This window comes from Salmo salar, chromosome ssa19 (assembly GCF_905237065.1).
Source record: "Salmo salar chromosome ssa19, Ssal_v3.1, whole genome shotgun sequence".
In the NCBI taxonomy this organism is placed as follows: domain Eukaryota; kingdom Metazoa; phylum Chordata; class Actinopteri; order Salmoniformes; family Salmonidae; genus Salmo; species Salmo salar.
In genome coordinates this window covers 39968026-39984948 of record NC_059460.1, presented here as the reverse complement: position 1 = coordinate 39984948, position 16923 = coordinate 39968026, and the positions used below count along the sequence as shown (strand labels likewise).

General features: G+C 49.1%; 1 protein-coding gene across 2 annotated transcripts in view; it reads right to left on the bottom strand.

The window, feature by feature from the left end:
- LOC106578786 (CSC1-like protein 2) overlaps nucleotides 1–16923 on the bottom strand; it is a 105226-nt gene that overhangs the window by 33478 nt on the left and 54825 nt on the right. For both annotated transcript variants that reach the window (XM_045702296.1, XM_045702297.1), the window contains 3 exons: nucleotides 10898–11006; nucleotides 10750–10820; nucleotides 117–197 (listed from right to left, as the gene is read on the bottom strand). In XM_045702296.1, the coding sequence (XP_045558252.1) occupies nucleotides 117–197; nucleotides 10750–10820; nucleotides 10898–11006 (261 nt within the window). The remainder of the gene's footprint in view (nucleotides 1–116; nucleotides 198–10749; nucleotides 10821–10897; nucleotides 11007–16923) is intronic.

Genomic DNA, 16923 nt, shown 5'->3' with positions numbered 1-16923 from the left:
GAAGACCCTCAATGGGAAATGTCCATGCTAAAACGTGTTAAATCTAAATTTCAGTCCTCGAACTCTCTCTATGGTGTTGCTACAGACAGCGACAGTCAAGAGGAGACACTACTTACCGTTCTGAGTTCAGGGACATCAGCTTGGCAACATCGTAACAAATACGAGCCTCTAGAACACAGCAGTTTTCATAAGCCTGTCTGTATTGAGAGAAAGGGAGGGTGGAGAGGGAAAGGGAGGGTGGAGAGGGAAAGGGAGGGTGGAGAGGGAAAGGGAGGGTGGAGAGAGAAAGGGAGGGTGGAGAGGGAAAGGGAGGGTGGAGAGGGAAAGGGAGGGTGGAGAGAGAAAGGGAGGGTGGAGAGGGAAAGGGAGGGTGGAGAGAGAAAGGGAGGGTGGAGAGGGAAAGGGAGGGTGGAGAGGGAAAGGGAGGGTGGAGAGGGAAAGGGAGGGTGGAGAGGGAAAGGGAGGGTGGAGAGAGAAAGGGAGGGTGGAGAGGGAAAGGGAGGGTGGAGAGGGAAAGGGAGGGTGGAGAGGGAAAGGGAGGGTGGAGAGGGAAAGAGATGGAAAGGTAAGGATTACATTTTTTTTTTTTAAGTATGGACATGGAGGAATCTGTTTATACAAGCCTATAGTATTCCCTTCAGTCCTTTGTTGGTTGCAGACATTAAATCGTAGGTTAGAAGTCCCTCAGCAGTCTCTCTCTGTATTAACATGTCACAGTCATAGAAATAGGGCTAAAACATATGAATGCAGAAGCACACTCATTACGGAACGTTGACTTGAATGGCAATGTCTGTTCTAGTAATTCTGTTTCTATGGTGACAGCGACCACTGCCAGTATCTATACAGAACCACACCACGACGACAGGGGAGGGGGGGGGGATTAGATTCAGATCGAAAGCATTTCAAATCAAGGAAGTGACCCACGGTCGATATTCTAGTAATATAATTACCTTTTATCACATTCACTATTACAGGACTGTAATCTAATCACGCTGAACAAAAATATAAAACGCAACATGTAAAGTGTTGGTCCCATGTTTCATGAGCTGAAATAAAAGATGCCAGAAATTTTCCATATGCACAAAAAGCTTATTTCTCTCAAATTTTGTGCACAAATGTGTTTTTTATTTATCCCTGTTAGTGAGCATTTCTCCTTTGCCCAGATAATCTATCCACCTGACAAATGTGGCATATCAATAAACTGATTAAACAGCATGATCATTACACAGGTGCACCTTGTGCTGGGGACAATAAAAGGCCACTAAAATGTGCAGTTTTGACACACAACACAATGCCACAGATGTCTCACGTTGAGGGAGCACACAATTTATATGCTGACTGCAGAAAAGTCCTCCAGATCAGTTGCCAGAAAATTTTATGATAATTTCTCTACCATAAGCCGCCTCTAAAGTCGTTTTAGAGAATTTGGTAGTACGTCCAACCGGCCTCACAACCGCAGACAGCGTGTATGGCGTGGTGTGGGCGAGCAGTTTGCTATTGTCAACGTTGTGAACTTAGTGCCCCATAGTGGCGGTGGGGTTATGGTATGAGCAGGCATAAACTGAGGACAATGAACACAATTGCATTTTATCAATGGCAATTTGAATACACATAGATACCGTGACGAGATCCTGATACCCATTGTCGTGCCATTCATCCGCCGCCATCACCTCATGTTTCAGCATGATAATACACGGCCCCATGTTACAAGGATCTGTACATAATTCCTTTAAACTGAAAACGTCCCAGTTCTTCCATGGCCTGCATACTCAGCAGTCACCCATTGAGCATGTTTGGAATGCTCAGGATCGACGTGTAAGACAGCGTGTTCCAGTTCCTGCCAATATCCAGCAACTTCTCACAGCCATTGAAGAGGAGTGGGACAACATTCCACTGGCCACAATCAACAGCCTGATCAACTCTATGCGAAGGAGATGTTGGTCTCTCTCTCTCTCTCTCTCTCTGCAGGCTACTGGCCAACTGACATGTTGGTCTCTCTCTCTCTCTCTGCAGGCTACTGGCCAACTGACATGTTGGTCTCTCTCTCTCTGCAGGCTACTGGCCAACTGACATGTTGGTCTGTCTCTCTCTCTCTGCAGGCTACCGGCCATCTGACATGTTGGTCTCTCTCTCTCTCTCTGCAGGCTACTGGCCATCTGACATGTTGGTCTCTCTCTCTCTGCAGACTACTGGCCAACTGACATGTTGGTCTCTCTCTCTGCAGGCTACTGGCCATCTGACATGCTGGTCTCTCTCTCTCTCTCTCTCTGCAGGCTACTGGCCAACTGACATGTTGGTATCTCTCTCTCTCTCTGCAAGCTACTGGCCAACTGACATGTTGGTCTCTCTCTCTCTCTCTCTGCAGGCTACTGGCCAACTGACATGTTGGTCTCTCTCTCTCTCTCTGCAGGCTACTGGCCAACTGACATGTTGGTCTCTCTCTCTCTGCAGGCTACTGGCCAACTAACATGTTGGTCTCTCTCTCTCTGCAGGCTACTGGCCAACTGACATGTTGGTCTCTCTCTGCAGGCTACTGGCCAACTGACATGTTGGTCTCTCTCTGCAGGCTACTGGCCAACATTGACATGTTGGTCTCGCTCTCTCTCTCTGCAGGCTACTGGCCAACTGACATGTTGGTCTCTCTCTCTCTGCAGGCTACTGGCCAACTGACATGTTGGTCTCTCTCTCTCTCTGCAGGCTACTGGAAATCTGACATGTTGGTCTCTCTCTCTCTCTCTCTCTCTCTCTGCAGACGACTGGCCAACTGACATGTTGGTCTCTCTCTCTCTCTGCAGGCTACTGGCCAACTGACATGTTGGTCTCTCTCTGCAGGCTACTGGCCATCTGACATGTTGGTCTCTCTCTCTCTCTCTCTCTCTCTCTGCAGATGACTGGCCAACTGACATGTTGGTGTCTCTCTCTCTGCAAGCTACTGGCCAACTGACATGTTGGTCTCTCTCTCTCTGCAGGCTACTGGCCAACTGACATGTTGGTCTCTCTCTCTCTCTCTCTCTCTGCAGGCTACTGGCCATCTGACATGTTGGTCTCTCTCTCTCTCTCTCTCTCTCTGCAGGCTACTGGCCATCTGACATGTTGGTCTCTCTCTCTCTCTCTGCAAGCTACTGGCCATCTGACATGTTGGTCTCTCTCTCTCTCTCTGCAGGCTACTGGCCATCTGACATGTTGGTCTCTCTCTCTCTCTGCAGGCTACTGGCCATCTGACATGTTGGTCTCTCTCTCTCTGCAGGCTACTGGCCAATGACATGTTGGTCTCTCTCTCTCTCTCTCTCTGCAGGCTACTGGCCAACTGACATGTTGGTCTCTCTCTCTCTTTCTGCAGGCTACTGGCCAACTGACATGTTAGTCTCTCTCTCTCTCTGCAGGCTACTGGCCAACTGACATGTTGGTCTCTCTCTGCAGGCTACTGGCCATCTGACATATTGGTCTCTCTCTCTCTCTCTCTCTCTGCAGACTACTGGCCAACTGACATGTTGGTCTCTCTCTCTCTCTCTGCAGGCTACTGGCCATCTGACATGTTGGTCTCTCTCTCTCTCTCTGCAGGCTACTGGCCATCTGACATGTTGGTCTCTCTCTCTCTCTGCAGGCTACTGGCCATCTGACATGTTGGTCTCTCTCTCTCTGCAGGCTACTGGCCAACTGACATGTTGGTCTCTCTCTCTCTCTCTCTCTCTCTGCAGGCTACTGGCCAACTGACATGTTGGTCTCTCTCTCTCTGCAGGCTACTGGCCAACTGACATGTTGGTCTCTCTCTGCAGGCTACTGGCCATCTGACATGTTGGTCTCTCTCTCTCTCTCTCTCTCTCTCTGCAGACTACTGGCCAACTGACATGTTGGTCTCTCTCTCTCTCTGCAGGCTACTGGCCAAATGACATGTTGGTCTCTCTCTCTCTCTCTGCAGGCTACTGGCCATCTGACATCTTGGTCTCTCTCTCTCTCTGCAGGCTACTGGCCAACTGAAATGTTGGTCTCTCTCTCTCTGCAGGCTACTGGCCAACTGACATGTTGGTCTCTCTCTCTCTCTCTGCAGGCTACTGGCCAACTGACATGTTGGTCTCTCTCTCTCTCTGCAGGCTACTGGCCAACTGACATGTTGGTCTCTCTGTCTCTGCAGGCTACTGGCCAACTGACATGTTGGTCTCTCTCTCTCTCTCTCTCTCTCTCTGCAGGCTACTGGCCAACTGACATGTTGGTCTCTCTCTCTCGCTCTCTGCAGGCTACTGGCCGACTGACATGTTGGTCTCTCTCTCTCTCTGCAGGCTACTGGCCAACTGACATGTTGGTCTCTCTCTCTCTCTGCAGGCTACTGGCCAACTGACATGTTGGTCTCTCTCTCTCTGCAGGCTACTGGCCAACTGACATGTTGGTCTCTCTCTCTCTGCAGGCTACTGGCCAACTGACATGTTGGTCTCTCTCTCTCTGCAGGCTACTGGCCAACTGACATGTTGGTCTCTCTCTCTCTGCAGGCTACTGGCCAACTGACATGTTGGTCTCTCTCTCTCTGCAGGCTACTGGCCATCTGACATGTTGGTCTCTCTCTCTCTCTCTCTCTCTCTGCAGGCTACTGGCCAACTGACATTTTGGTCTCTCTCTGCAGGCTACTGGCCAAATGACATGTTGGTCTCTCTCTCTCTCTCTCTCTGCAGGCTACTGGCCAACTGACATGTTGGTCTTTCTCTCTCTGCAGGCTACTGGCCAACTGACATGTTGGTATTTCTCTCTCTCTCTCTGCAGGCTACTGGCCAACTGACATGATGGTCTCTCTCTCTCTCTCTGCAGGCTACTGGCCAACTGACATGTTGGTCTCTCTCTGCAGGCTACTGGCCAACTGACATGTTGGTCTCTCTCTCTCTCTCTCTGCAGGCTACTGGCCAACTGACATGTTGGTCTCTCTCTCTCTGCAGGCTACTAGCCAACTGACATGTTGGTATCTCTCTCTCTCTCTGCAGGCTACTGGCCAACTGACATGTTGGTCTCTCTCTCTCTCTGCAGGCTACTGGCCAACTGACATGTTGGTCTCTCTCTCTCTCTCTGCAGACGACTGGCCAACTGACATGTTGGTTCTCTCTCTCTCTCTCTCTCTCTCTCTGCAGGCTACTGGCCATCTGACATGTTGGTCTCTCTCTCTCTCTCTCTGCAGGCTACTGGCCAACTGACATGTTGGTCTCTCTCTCTCTCTCTCTGCAGGCTACTGGCCAACTGACATGTTGGTCTCTCTCTCTCTGCAGGCTACTGGCCATCTGACATGTTGGTCTCTCTCTCTCTGCAGGCTACTGGCCAACTGACATGTTGGTCTCTCTCTCTCTCTCTGCAGGCTACTGGCCAACTGACATGTTGGTCTCTCTCTCTCTCTCTCTGCAGGCTACTGGCCAACTGACATGTTGGTCTCTCTCTCTCTCTCTCTCTGCAGACTACTGGCCATCTGACATGTTGGTCTCTATCTCTCTCTCTGCAGGCTACTGGCCAACTGACATGTTGGTCTCTCTCTCTCTCTCTCTGCAGGCTACTGGCCATCTGACATGTTGGTCTCTCTCTCTCTCTCTGCAGGCTACTGGCCAACTGACATGTTGGTCTCTCTCTCTCTGCAGGCTACTGGCCAACTGACATGTTGGTCTCTCTCTCTCTCTCTGCAGGCTACTGGCCAACTGACATGTTGGTCTCTCTCTCTCTCTGCAGGCTACTGGCCAACTGACATGTTGGTCTCTCTGTCTCTGCAGGCTACTGGCCAACTGACATGTTGGTCTCTCTGTTCTCTCTCTCTCTCTCTCTGCAGGCTACTGGCCAACTGACATGTTGGTCTCTCTCTCTCTGCAGGCTACTGGCCAACTAACATGTTGGTCTCTCTCTCTCTGCAGGCTACTGGCCAACTGACATGTTGGTCTCTCTCTGCAGGCTACTGGCCAACTGACATGTTGGTCTCTCTCTGCAGGCTACTGGCCAACATTGACATGTTGGTCTCGCTCTCTCTCTCTGCAGGCTACTGGCCAACTGACATGTTGGTCTCTCTCTCTCTGCAGGCTACTGGCCAACTGACATGTTGGTCTCTCTCTCTCTCTGCAGGCTACTGGAAATCTGACATGTTGGTCTCTCTCTCTCTCTCTCTCTCTCTGCAGACGACTGGCCAACTGACATGTTGGCTCTCTCTCTCTCTGCAGGCTACTGGCCAACTGACATGTTGGTCTCTCTCTGCAGGCTACTGGCCATCTGACATGTTGGTCTCTCTCTCTCTCTCTCTCTCTCTGCAGATGACTGGCCAACTGACATGTTGGTGTCTCTCTCTCTGCAAGCTACTGGCCAACTGACATGTTGGTCTCTCTCTCTCTGCAGGCTACTGGCCAACTGACATGTTGGTCTCTCTCTCTCTCTCTCTCTGCAGGCTACTGGCCATCTGACATGTTGGTCTCTCTCTCTCTCTCTCTCTCTGCAGGCTACTGGCCATCTGACATGTTGGTCTCTCTCTCTCTCTCTGCAGGCTACTGGCCATCTGACATGTTGGTTCTCTCTCTCTCTCTGCAGGCTACTGGCCATCTGACATGTTGGTCTCTCTCTCTCTCTGCAGGCTACTGGCCATCTGACATGTTGGTCTCTCTCTCTCTGCAGGCTACTGGCCAATGACATGTTGGTCTCTCTCTCTCTCTCTCTGCAGGCTACTGGCCAACTGACATGTTGGTCTCTCTCTCTCTTTCTGCAGGCTACTGGCCAACTGACATGTTAGTCTCTCTCTCTCTCTCTGCAGGCTACTGGCCAACTGACATGTTGGTCTCTCTCTGCAGGCTACTGGCCATCTGACATATTGGTCTCTCTCTCTCTCTCTCTCTGCAGACTACTGGCCAACTGACATGTTGGTCTCTCTCTCTCTCTGCAGGCTACTGGCCATCTGACATGTTGGTCTCTCTCTCTCTCTCTGCAGGCTACTGGCCATCTGACATGTTGGTCTCTCTCTCTCTCTGCAGGCTACTGGCCATCTGACATGTTGGTCTCTCTCTCTCTGCAGGCTACTGGCCAACTGACATGTTGGTCTCTCTCTCTCTCTCTCTCTCTGCAGGCTACTGGCCAACTGACATGTTGGTCTCTCTCTCTCTGCAGGCTACTGGCCAACTGACATGTTGGTCTCTCTCTGCAGGCTACTGGCCATCTGACATGTTGGTCTCTCTCTCTCTCTCTCTCTCTCTGCAGACTACTGGCCAACTGACATGTTGGTCTCTCTCTCTCTCTGCAGGCTACTGGCCAAATGACATGTTGGTCTCTCTCTCTCTCTCTGCAGGCTACTGGCCATCTGACATCTTGGTCTCTCTCTCTCTCTGCAGACGACTGGCCAACTGACATGTTGGTCTCTCTCTCTCTCTGCAGGCTACTGGCCAACTGACATGTTGGTCTCTCTCTCTCTCTGCAGGCTACTGGCCAACTGACATGTTGGTCTCTCTCTCTCTCTGCAGGCTACTGGCCAACTGACATGTTGGTCTCTCTCTCTCTGCAGGCTACTGGCCAACTGACATGTTGGTCTCTCTCTCTCTGCAGGCTACTGGCCAACTGACATGTTGGTCTCTCTCTCTCTGCAGGCTACTGGCCAACTGACATGTTGGTCTCTCTCTCTCTGCAGGCTACTGGCCATCTGACATGTTGGTCTCTCTCTCTCTCTCTCTCTGCAGGCTACTGGCCAACTGACATTTTGGTCTCTCTCTGCAGGCTACTGGCCAAATGACATGTTGGTCTCTCTCTCTCTCTCTCTGCAGGCTACTGGCCAACTGACATGTTGGTCTTTCTCTCTCTGCAGGCTACTGGCCAACTGACATGTTGGTATTTCTCTCTCTCTCTCTGCAGGCTACTGGCCAACTGACATGATGGTCTCTCTCTCTCTCTCTGCAGGCTACTGGCCAACTGACATGTTGGTCTCTCTCTGCAGGCTACTGGCCAACTGACATGTTGGTCTCTCTCTCTCTCTCTCTCTGCAGGCTACTGGCCAACTGACATGTTGGTCTCTCTCTCTCTGCAGGCTACTAGCCAACTGACATGTTGGTATCTCTCTCTCTCTCTCTGCAGGCTACTGGCCAACTGACATGTTGGTCTCTCTCTCTCTCTGCAGGCTACTGGCCAACTGACATGTTGGTCTCTCTCTCTCTCTCTGCAGACGACTGGCCAACTGACATGTTGGTCTCTCTCTCTCTCTCTCTCTCTCTCTCTCTCTGCAGGCTACTGGCCATCTGACATGTTGGTCTCTCTCTCTCTCTCTCTGCAGGCTACTGGCCAACTGACATGTTGGTCTCTCTCTCTCTCTCTGCAGGCTACTGGCCAACTGACATGTTGGTCTCTCTCTCTCTGCAGGCTACTGGCCATCTGACATGTTGGTCTCTCTCTCTCTGCAGGCTACTGGCCAACTGACATGTTGGTCTCTCTCTCTCTCTCTGCAGGCTACTGGCCAACTGACATGTTGGTCTCTCTCTCTCTCTCTGCAGGCTACTGGCCAACTGACATGTTGGTCTCTCTCTCTCTCTCTCTCTCTGCAGACTACTGGCCATCTGACATGTTGGTCTCTATCTCTCTCTCTGCAGGCTACTGGCCAACTGACATGTTGGTCTCTCTCTCTCTCTCTCTGCAGGCTACTGGCCATCTGACATGTTGGTCTCTCTCTCTCTCTCTGCAGGCTACTGGCCAACTGACATGTTGGTCTCTCTCTCTCTGCAGGCTACTGGCCAACTGACATGTTGGTCTCTCTCTCTCTCTCTGCAGGCTACTGGCCAACTGACATGTTGGTCTCTCTCTCTCTCTGCAGGCTACTGGCCAACTGACATGTTGGTCTCTCTGTCTCTGCAGGCTACTGGCCAACTGACATGTTGGTCTCTCTCTCTCTCTCTCTCTCTCTCTCTGCAGGCTACTGGCCAACTGACATGTTGGTCTCTCTCTCTCTCTCTGCAGGCTACTGGCCAACTGACATGTTGGTCTCTCTCTCTCTGCAGGCTACTGGCCAACTGACATGTTGGTCTCTCTCTCTCTCTCTGCAGGCTACTGGCCAACTGACATGTTGGTCTCTCTCTCTCTCTGCAGGCTACTGGCCAACTGACATGTTGGTCTCTCTCTCTCTCTCTGCAGGCTACTGGCCAACTGACATGTTGGTCTCTCTCTCTCTCTGCAGGCTACTGGCCAACTGACATGTTGGTCTCTCTCTCTCTCTCTGCAGGCTACTGGCCAACTGACATGTTGGTCTCTCTCTCTCTCTCTCTCTCTCTGCAGGCTACTGGCCAACTGACATGTTGGTCTCTCTCTCTCTCTGCAGGCTACTGGCACCCCCCTCCTCCCAGTGTGCGTCCGCCCCCCCCTCCCAGTGTGCGTCTGTCCCCCCAGTGTGCCCCCCCTCCCAGTGTGCGTCCGCCCCCCCCTCCCAGTGTGCATCCGCCCCCCCTCCCAGTGTGCATCTGTCCCCCCAGTGTGCGTCCGCCCCCCCGCTCCCAGTGTGCGTCCGCCCCCGCTCCCAGTGTGCATCTGTCCCCCCCAGTGTGCCCCCCAGTGTGTGTCTGTCCCCCCCAGTGTGCGTCTGTCGTCCCCTCCCAGTGTGCGTCCGCCCCCCCTCCCAGTCTCGTCCGCCCCCCCTCCCAGTAATGCGTCTGTCGTCTGTCCCCCAGTGTGCCCCCCCAGTATGCGCCCCCACCCCAGTGTGCCTCCCCAACACATGACTCAACTAATCCAGCCCATCTGACTTCAGTTAGGAACAATTCCTCAGATAGACCTGCTATTGTATGTTTTGGGCTGGCCTGGGAGGCACGGACTACACACACCACACGGGACACATGGCCCATGGGGAGGGCAGGACTTGCACTGAAGCCTTACCCAACTACCTGGAGGAATGGATCTTCCAGAGAGACCACATTAACGTAACAATGTTAACAGAGCCTCAACTACCTGGGGGAATGGATCTTCCAGAGAGACCACATTAATGTAACAATGTTAACAGAGCTTCAACTACCTGGGGGAATGGATCTTCCAGAGAGACCACATTAACGTAACAATGTTAACAGAGCCTCAACTACCTGGGGGAATGGATCTTCCAGAGAGACCACATTAATGTAACAATGTTAACAGAGCCTTAACTACCTGGGGGAATGGATCTCCCAGAGTGACCACATTAATGTAACAATGTTAACAGAGCCTTAACTACCTGGGGGAATGGATCTTCCAGAGTGACCACATTAATGTAACAATGTTAACAGAGCCTCAACTACCTGGGGGAATGGATCTTCCAGAGAGACTACATTAATGTAACAACCCAACTACCTGGGGGAATGGATCTTCCAGAGAGACCACATTAATGTAACAATGTTAACAGAGCCTCAACTACCTGGGGGAATGGATCTTCCAGAGTGACCACATTAATGTAACAATGTTAACAGAGCCTTAACTACCTGGGGGAATGGATCGTCCAGAGAGACTACATTAGAGCATAAATGGTGGATTCATGTAATTTCTCTCCTAAGGGAGACATTCTAAGATAAACCATTGAGGCTTTCGAAGTGAAATCAAGAAATCATTGGGGCGGCAGGTAGCCTAGTGGTTAGAGCGTTGGACTAGTAACCGAAAGGTTGCAAGATCAAATCCCCGAGCTGACAAGGTAAAAATCTGTCGTTCTGCCCCTGAACAAGGCAGTTAACCCACTGTTCCTAGGCCATCATTGTAAATAAGAATTTGTTCTTAACTGATTTGCCTAGATAAATAAAAGATAAATAAACAGACAGCACTTACTCAAAGTGTTGCTTGATGTGCTTCTCCTCTGCATACTTGGAGATCCCATTGACAAATAAAGTGCGTTTCACCTAAAAAGCAGAGCCAGAAATGAAGATAAAAGGTGCGTGCGTGCGTGCGTGCGTGCGTGCGTGTTCATACCACCCACCAGATCGTCCTCCCTGTAGTGCATCTTGGAGGTGTGTCGTCTCATGCTGTACACGGTCAGCAACAGGTAGAGGAACGCAAAGGTGGTGTGGAGCCACAGCAGCATGTTACTGTGAGGAGAGACAGATAAACCCAGTGAACCACAGCAGTATGTTACTGTGAGGAGAGACAGGTAGAGGTTAACCACAGCAGTATGTTACTGTGAGGAGAGACAGATAAACCAAGTGAACCACAGCAGGATGTTACTGTGAGGAGAGACAGATAAACCCAGTTAACCACAGCAGCATGTTACTGTGAGGAGAGACAGGTAAACCCAGTTAACCACAGCAGTATGTTACTGTGAGGAGAGACAGGTAAACCCAGTTAACCACAGCAGTATGTTACTGTGAGGAGAGACAGATAAACCCAGTTAACCACAGCAGCATGTTACTGTGAGGAGAGACAGGTAAACCCAGTTAACCACAGCAGTATGTTACTGTGAGGAGAGACAGATAAACCCAGTTAACCACAGCAGCATGTTACTGTGAGGAGAGACAGATAAACCCAGTTAACCAAAGCAGCATGTTACTGTGAGGAGAGACAGGTAAACCCAGTTAACCACAGCAGTATGTTACTGTGAGGAGAGACAGGTAAACCCAGTTAACCACAGCAGTATGTTACTGTGAGGAGAGACAGGTAAACCCAGTTAACCACAGCAGTATGTTACTGTGAGGGGAGACAGATAGAGGTTAACCACAGCAGTATATTACTGTGAGGGGAGACAGACAGATAAACGTAGTTAACCACAGCAGTATGTTACTGTGAGGAGAGACAGATAAACCCAGTTAACCACAGCAGTATGTTACTGTGAGGAGAGACAGGTAAACCCAGTTAACCACAGCAGTATGTTACTGTGAGGGGAGACAGATAGAGGTTAACCACAGCAGTATATTACTGTGAGGGGAGACAGACAGATAAACGTAGTTAACCACAGCAGTATGTTACTGTGAGGAGAGACAGATAAACCCAGTTAACCACAGCAGTATGTTACTGTGAGGAGAGACAGGTAAACCCAGTTAACCACAGCAGTATGTTACTGTGAGAAGAGACAGATAGAGGTTAACCACAGCAGTATGTTACTGTGAGGAGAGACAGGTAAACCCAGTTAACCACAGCAGTATGTTACTGTGAGGAGAGACAGGTAAACCCAGTTAACCACAGCAGCATGTTACTGTGAGGAGAGACAGGTAGAGGTTAACCACAGCAGTATGTTACTGTGAGGAGAGACAGGTAAACCCAGTTAACCACAGCAGTATGTTACTGTGAGGAGAGACAGATAACCACAGCAGTATGTTACTGTGAGGGGAGACAGATAAACCCAGTTAACCACAGCAGCATGTTACTGTGAGGAGAGACAGGTAGAGGTTAACCACAGCAGTATGTTACTGTGAGGAGAGACAGATAAACCCAGTTAACCACAGCAGCATGTTACTGTGAGGAGAGACAGGTAGATGTTAACAACAGCAGTATGTTACTGTGAGGAGAGACAGGTAAACCCAGTTAACCACAGCAGTATGTTACTGTGAGGAGTGACAGATAAACCCAGTTAACCACAGCAGCATGTTACTGTGAGGAGAGACAGGTAGATGTTAACAACAGCAGTATGTTACTGTGAGGAGAGACAGGTAAACCCAGTTAACCACAGCAGTATGTTACTGTGAGGAGTGACAGATAAACCCAGTTAACCACAGCAGCATGTTACTGTGAGGAGAGACAGATAAACCCAGTTAACCACAGCAGCATGTTACTGTGAGGAGAGACAGGTAGAGGTTAACCACAGCAGTATGTTACTGTGAGGAGAGACAGATAAACCCAGTTAACCACAGCAGCATGTTACTGTGAGGAGAGACAGGTAGAGGTTAACCACAGCAGTATGTTACTGTGAGGAGAGACAGGTAAACCCAGTTAACCACAGCAGTATGTTACTGTGAGGAGAGACAGATAACCACAGCAGTATGTTACTGTGAGGGGAGACAGATAAACCCAGTTAACCACAGCAGCATGTTACTGTGAGGAGAGACAGGTAGAGGTTAACCACAGCAGTATGTTACTGTGAGGAGAGACAGATAAACCCAGTTAACCACAGCAGCATGTTACTGTGAGGAGAGACAGGTAGATGTTAACAACAGCAGTATGTTACTGTGAGGAGAGACAGGTAAACCCAGTTAACCACAGCAGTATGTTACTGTGAGGAGTGACAGATAAACCCAGTTAACCACAGCAGCATGTTACTGTGAGGAGAGACAGATAAACCCAGTTAACCACAGCAGCATGTTACTGTGAGGAGAGACAGGTAGAGGTTAACCACAGCAGTATGTTACTGTGAGGAGAGACAGATAAACCCAGTTAACCACAGCAGCATGTTACTGTGAGGAGAGACAGGTAGAGGTTAACAACAGCAGTATGTTACTGTGAGGAGAGACAGGTAAACCCAGTTAACCACAGCAGTATGTTACTGTGAGGAGTGACAGATAAACCCAGTTAACCACAGCAGCATGTTACTGTGAGGAGAGACAGATAAACCCAGTTAACCACAGCAGTATGTTACTGTGAGGAGAGACAGATAACCACAGCAGTATGTTACTGTGAGGGGAGACAGATAAACCCAGTTAACCACAGCAGCATGTTACTGTGAGGAGAGACAGGTAGAGGTTAACCACAGCAGTATGTTACTGTGAGGAGAGACAGATAAACCCAGTTAACCACAGCAGCATGTTACTGTGAGGAGAGACAGGTAGATGTTAACAACAGCAGTATGTTACTGTGAGGAGAGACAGGTAAACCCAGTTAACCACAGCAGTATGTTACTGTGAGGAGTGACAGATAAACCCAGTTAACCACAGCAGCATGTTACTGTGAGGAGAGACAGATAAACCCAGTTAACCACAGCAGCATGTTACTGTGAGGAGAGACAGGTAGAGGTTAACCACAGCAGTATGTTACTGTGAGGAGAGACAGATAAACCCAGTTAACCACAGCAGCATGTTACTGTGAGGAGAGACAGGTAGAGGTTAACAACAGCAGTATGTTACTGTGAGGAGAGACAGGTAAACCCAGTTAACCACAGCAGTATGTTACTGTGAGGAGTGACAGATAAACCCAGTTAACCACAGCAGCATGTTACTGTGAGGAGAGACAGATAAACCCAGTTAACCACAGCAGTATGTTACTGTTAGGAGAGACAGGTAAACCCAGTTAACCACAGCAGCATGTTACTGTGAGGAGAGACAGGTAAACCCAGTTAACCACACCAGTATGTTACTGTGAGGAGAGACAGATAGAGGTTAACCACAGCAGTATGTTACTGTGAGGAGAGACAGGTAAACCCAGTTAACCACAGCAGTATGTTACTGTGAGGAGAGACAGGTAAACCCAGTTAACCACAGCAGCATGTTACTGTGAGGAGAGACAGGTAGAGGTTAACCACAGCAGTATGTTACTGTGAGGAGAGACAGGTAAACCCAGTTAACCACAGCAGTATGTTACTGTGAGGAGAGACAGGTAAACCCAGTTAACCACAGCAGTATGTTACTGTGAGGAGAGACAGATAAACCCAGTTAACCACAGAAGTATGTTACTGTGAGGAGAGACAGATAAACCCAGTTAAACACAGCAGTATGTTATTGTGAGGAGAGACAGGTAAACCCAGTTAACCACAGCAGTATGTTACTGTGAGGAGAGACAGGTAAACCCAGTTAACCACAGCAGCATGTTACTGTGAGGAGAGACAGGTAAACCCAGTTAACCACAGCAGTATGTTACTGTGAGGAGAGACAGGTAAACCCAGTTAACCACAGCAGCATGTTACTGTGAGGAGAGACAGGTAAACCCATTTAACCACAGCAGTATGTTACTGTGAGGAGAGACAGGTAAACCCAGTTAACCACAGCAGTATGTTACTGTGAGGAGAGACAGGTAAACCCAGTTAACCACAGCAGTATGTTACTGTGAGGAGAGACAGGTAAACCCATTTAACCACAGCAGTATGTTACTGTGAGGAGAGACAGATAAACCCAGTTAACCACAGCAGTATGTTACTGTGAGGAGAGACAGGTAAACCCAGTTAACCACAGCAGTATGTTACTGTGAGGAGAGACAGGTAAACCCAGTTAACCACAGCAGCATGTTACTGTGAGAAGAGACAGGTAAACCCATTTAACCACAGCAGTATGTTACTGTGAGGAGAGACAGATAAACCCAGTTAACCACAGCAGTATGTTACTGTGAGGAGAGACAGGTAAACCCAGTTAACCACAGCAGCATGTTACTGTGAGGAGAGACAGATAAACCCAGTTAACCACAGCAGTATGTTACTGTGAGGAGAGACAGATAAACCCAGTTAACCACAGCAGTATGTTACTGTGAGGAGAGACATGTAAACCAGGTTAACCACAGCAGTATGTTACTGTGAGGAGAGACAGGTAAACCCAGTTAACCACAGCAGTATGTTACTGTGAGGAGAAACAGATAAACCCAGTTAACCACAGCAGTATGTTACTGTGAGGAGAGACAGGTAAACCCAGTTAACCACAGCAGCATGTTACTGTGAGGAGAGACAGATAAACCCAGTTAACCACAGCAGTATGTTACTGTGAGGAGAGACAGATAACCACAGCAGTATGTTACTGTGAGGAGAGACAGGTAAACCCAGTTAACCACAGCAGTATGTTACTGTGAGGAGAGACAGGTAAACCCAGTTAACCACAGCAGTATGTTACTGTGAGGAGAGACAGATAAACCCAGTTAACAACAGCAGTATGTTACTGTGAGGAGAGACAGGTAAACCCAGTTAACCACAGCAGCATGTTACTGTGAGGAGAGACAGATAAACTCAGTTAACCACAGCAGTATGTTACTGTGAGGAGAGACAGATAAACCCAGTTAACCACAGCAGTATGTTACTGTGAGGAGAGACATGTAAACCAGGTTAACCACAGCAGTATGTTACTGTGAGGAGAGACAGGTAAACCCAGTTAACCACAGCAGTATGTTACTGTGAGGAGAAACAGATAAACCCAGTTAACCACAGCAGTATGTTACTGTGAGGAGAGACAGGTAAACCCAGTTAACCACAGCAGCATGTTACTGTGAGGAGAGACAGATAAACCCAGTTAACCACAGCAGTATGTTACTGTGAGGAGAGACAGATAACCACAGCAGTATGTTACTGTGAGGAGAGACAGGTAAACCCAGTTAACCACAGCAGTATGTTACTGTGAGGAGAGACAGGTAAACCCAGTTAACCACAGCAGTATGTTACTGTGAGGAGAGACAGATAAACCCAGTTAACAACAGCAGTATGTTACTGTGAGGAGAGACAGATAAACCCAGTTAACCACAGCAGTATGTTACTGTGAGGAGAGACAGATAGAGGTTAACCACAGCAGTATGTTACTGTGAGGAGAGACAGATAGAGGTTAACCACAGCAGTATGTTACTGTGAGGAGAGACAGATAGAGGTTAACCACAGCAGTATGTTACTGTGAGGAGAGACAGATAACCACAGCAGTATGTTACTGTGAGGAGAGACAGGTAAACCCAGTTAACCACAGCAGTATGTTACTGTGAGGAGAGACAGGTAAACCCAGTTAACCACAGCAGTATGTTACTGTGAGGGGAGACAGATAAACCCAGTTAACCACAGCAGTATGTTACTGTGAGGAGAGACAGATAAACCCAGTTAACCACAGCAGTATGTTAATGTGAGGAGAAACAAATAAACCCAGTTAACCACAGCAGTATGTTACTGTGAGGAGAGACAGATAAACCCAGATAACCACAGCAGCATGTTACTGTGAGGAGAGACAGATAAACCCAGATAACCACAGCAGCATGTTACTGTGAGGAGAGACAGATAAACCCAGTTAACCACAGCAGCATGTTACTGTGAGGAGAGACAGATAGAGGTTAACCACAGCAGTATGTTACTGTGAGGAGAGACAGATAGAGGTTAACCACAGCAGTATGTTACTGTGAGGAGAGACAGAT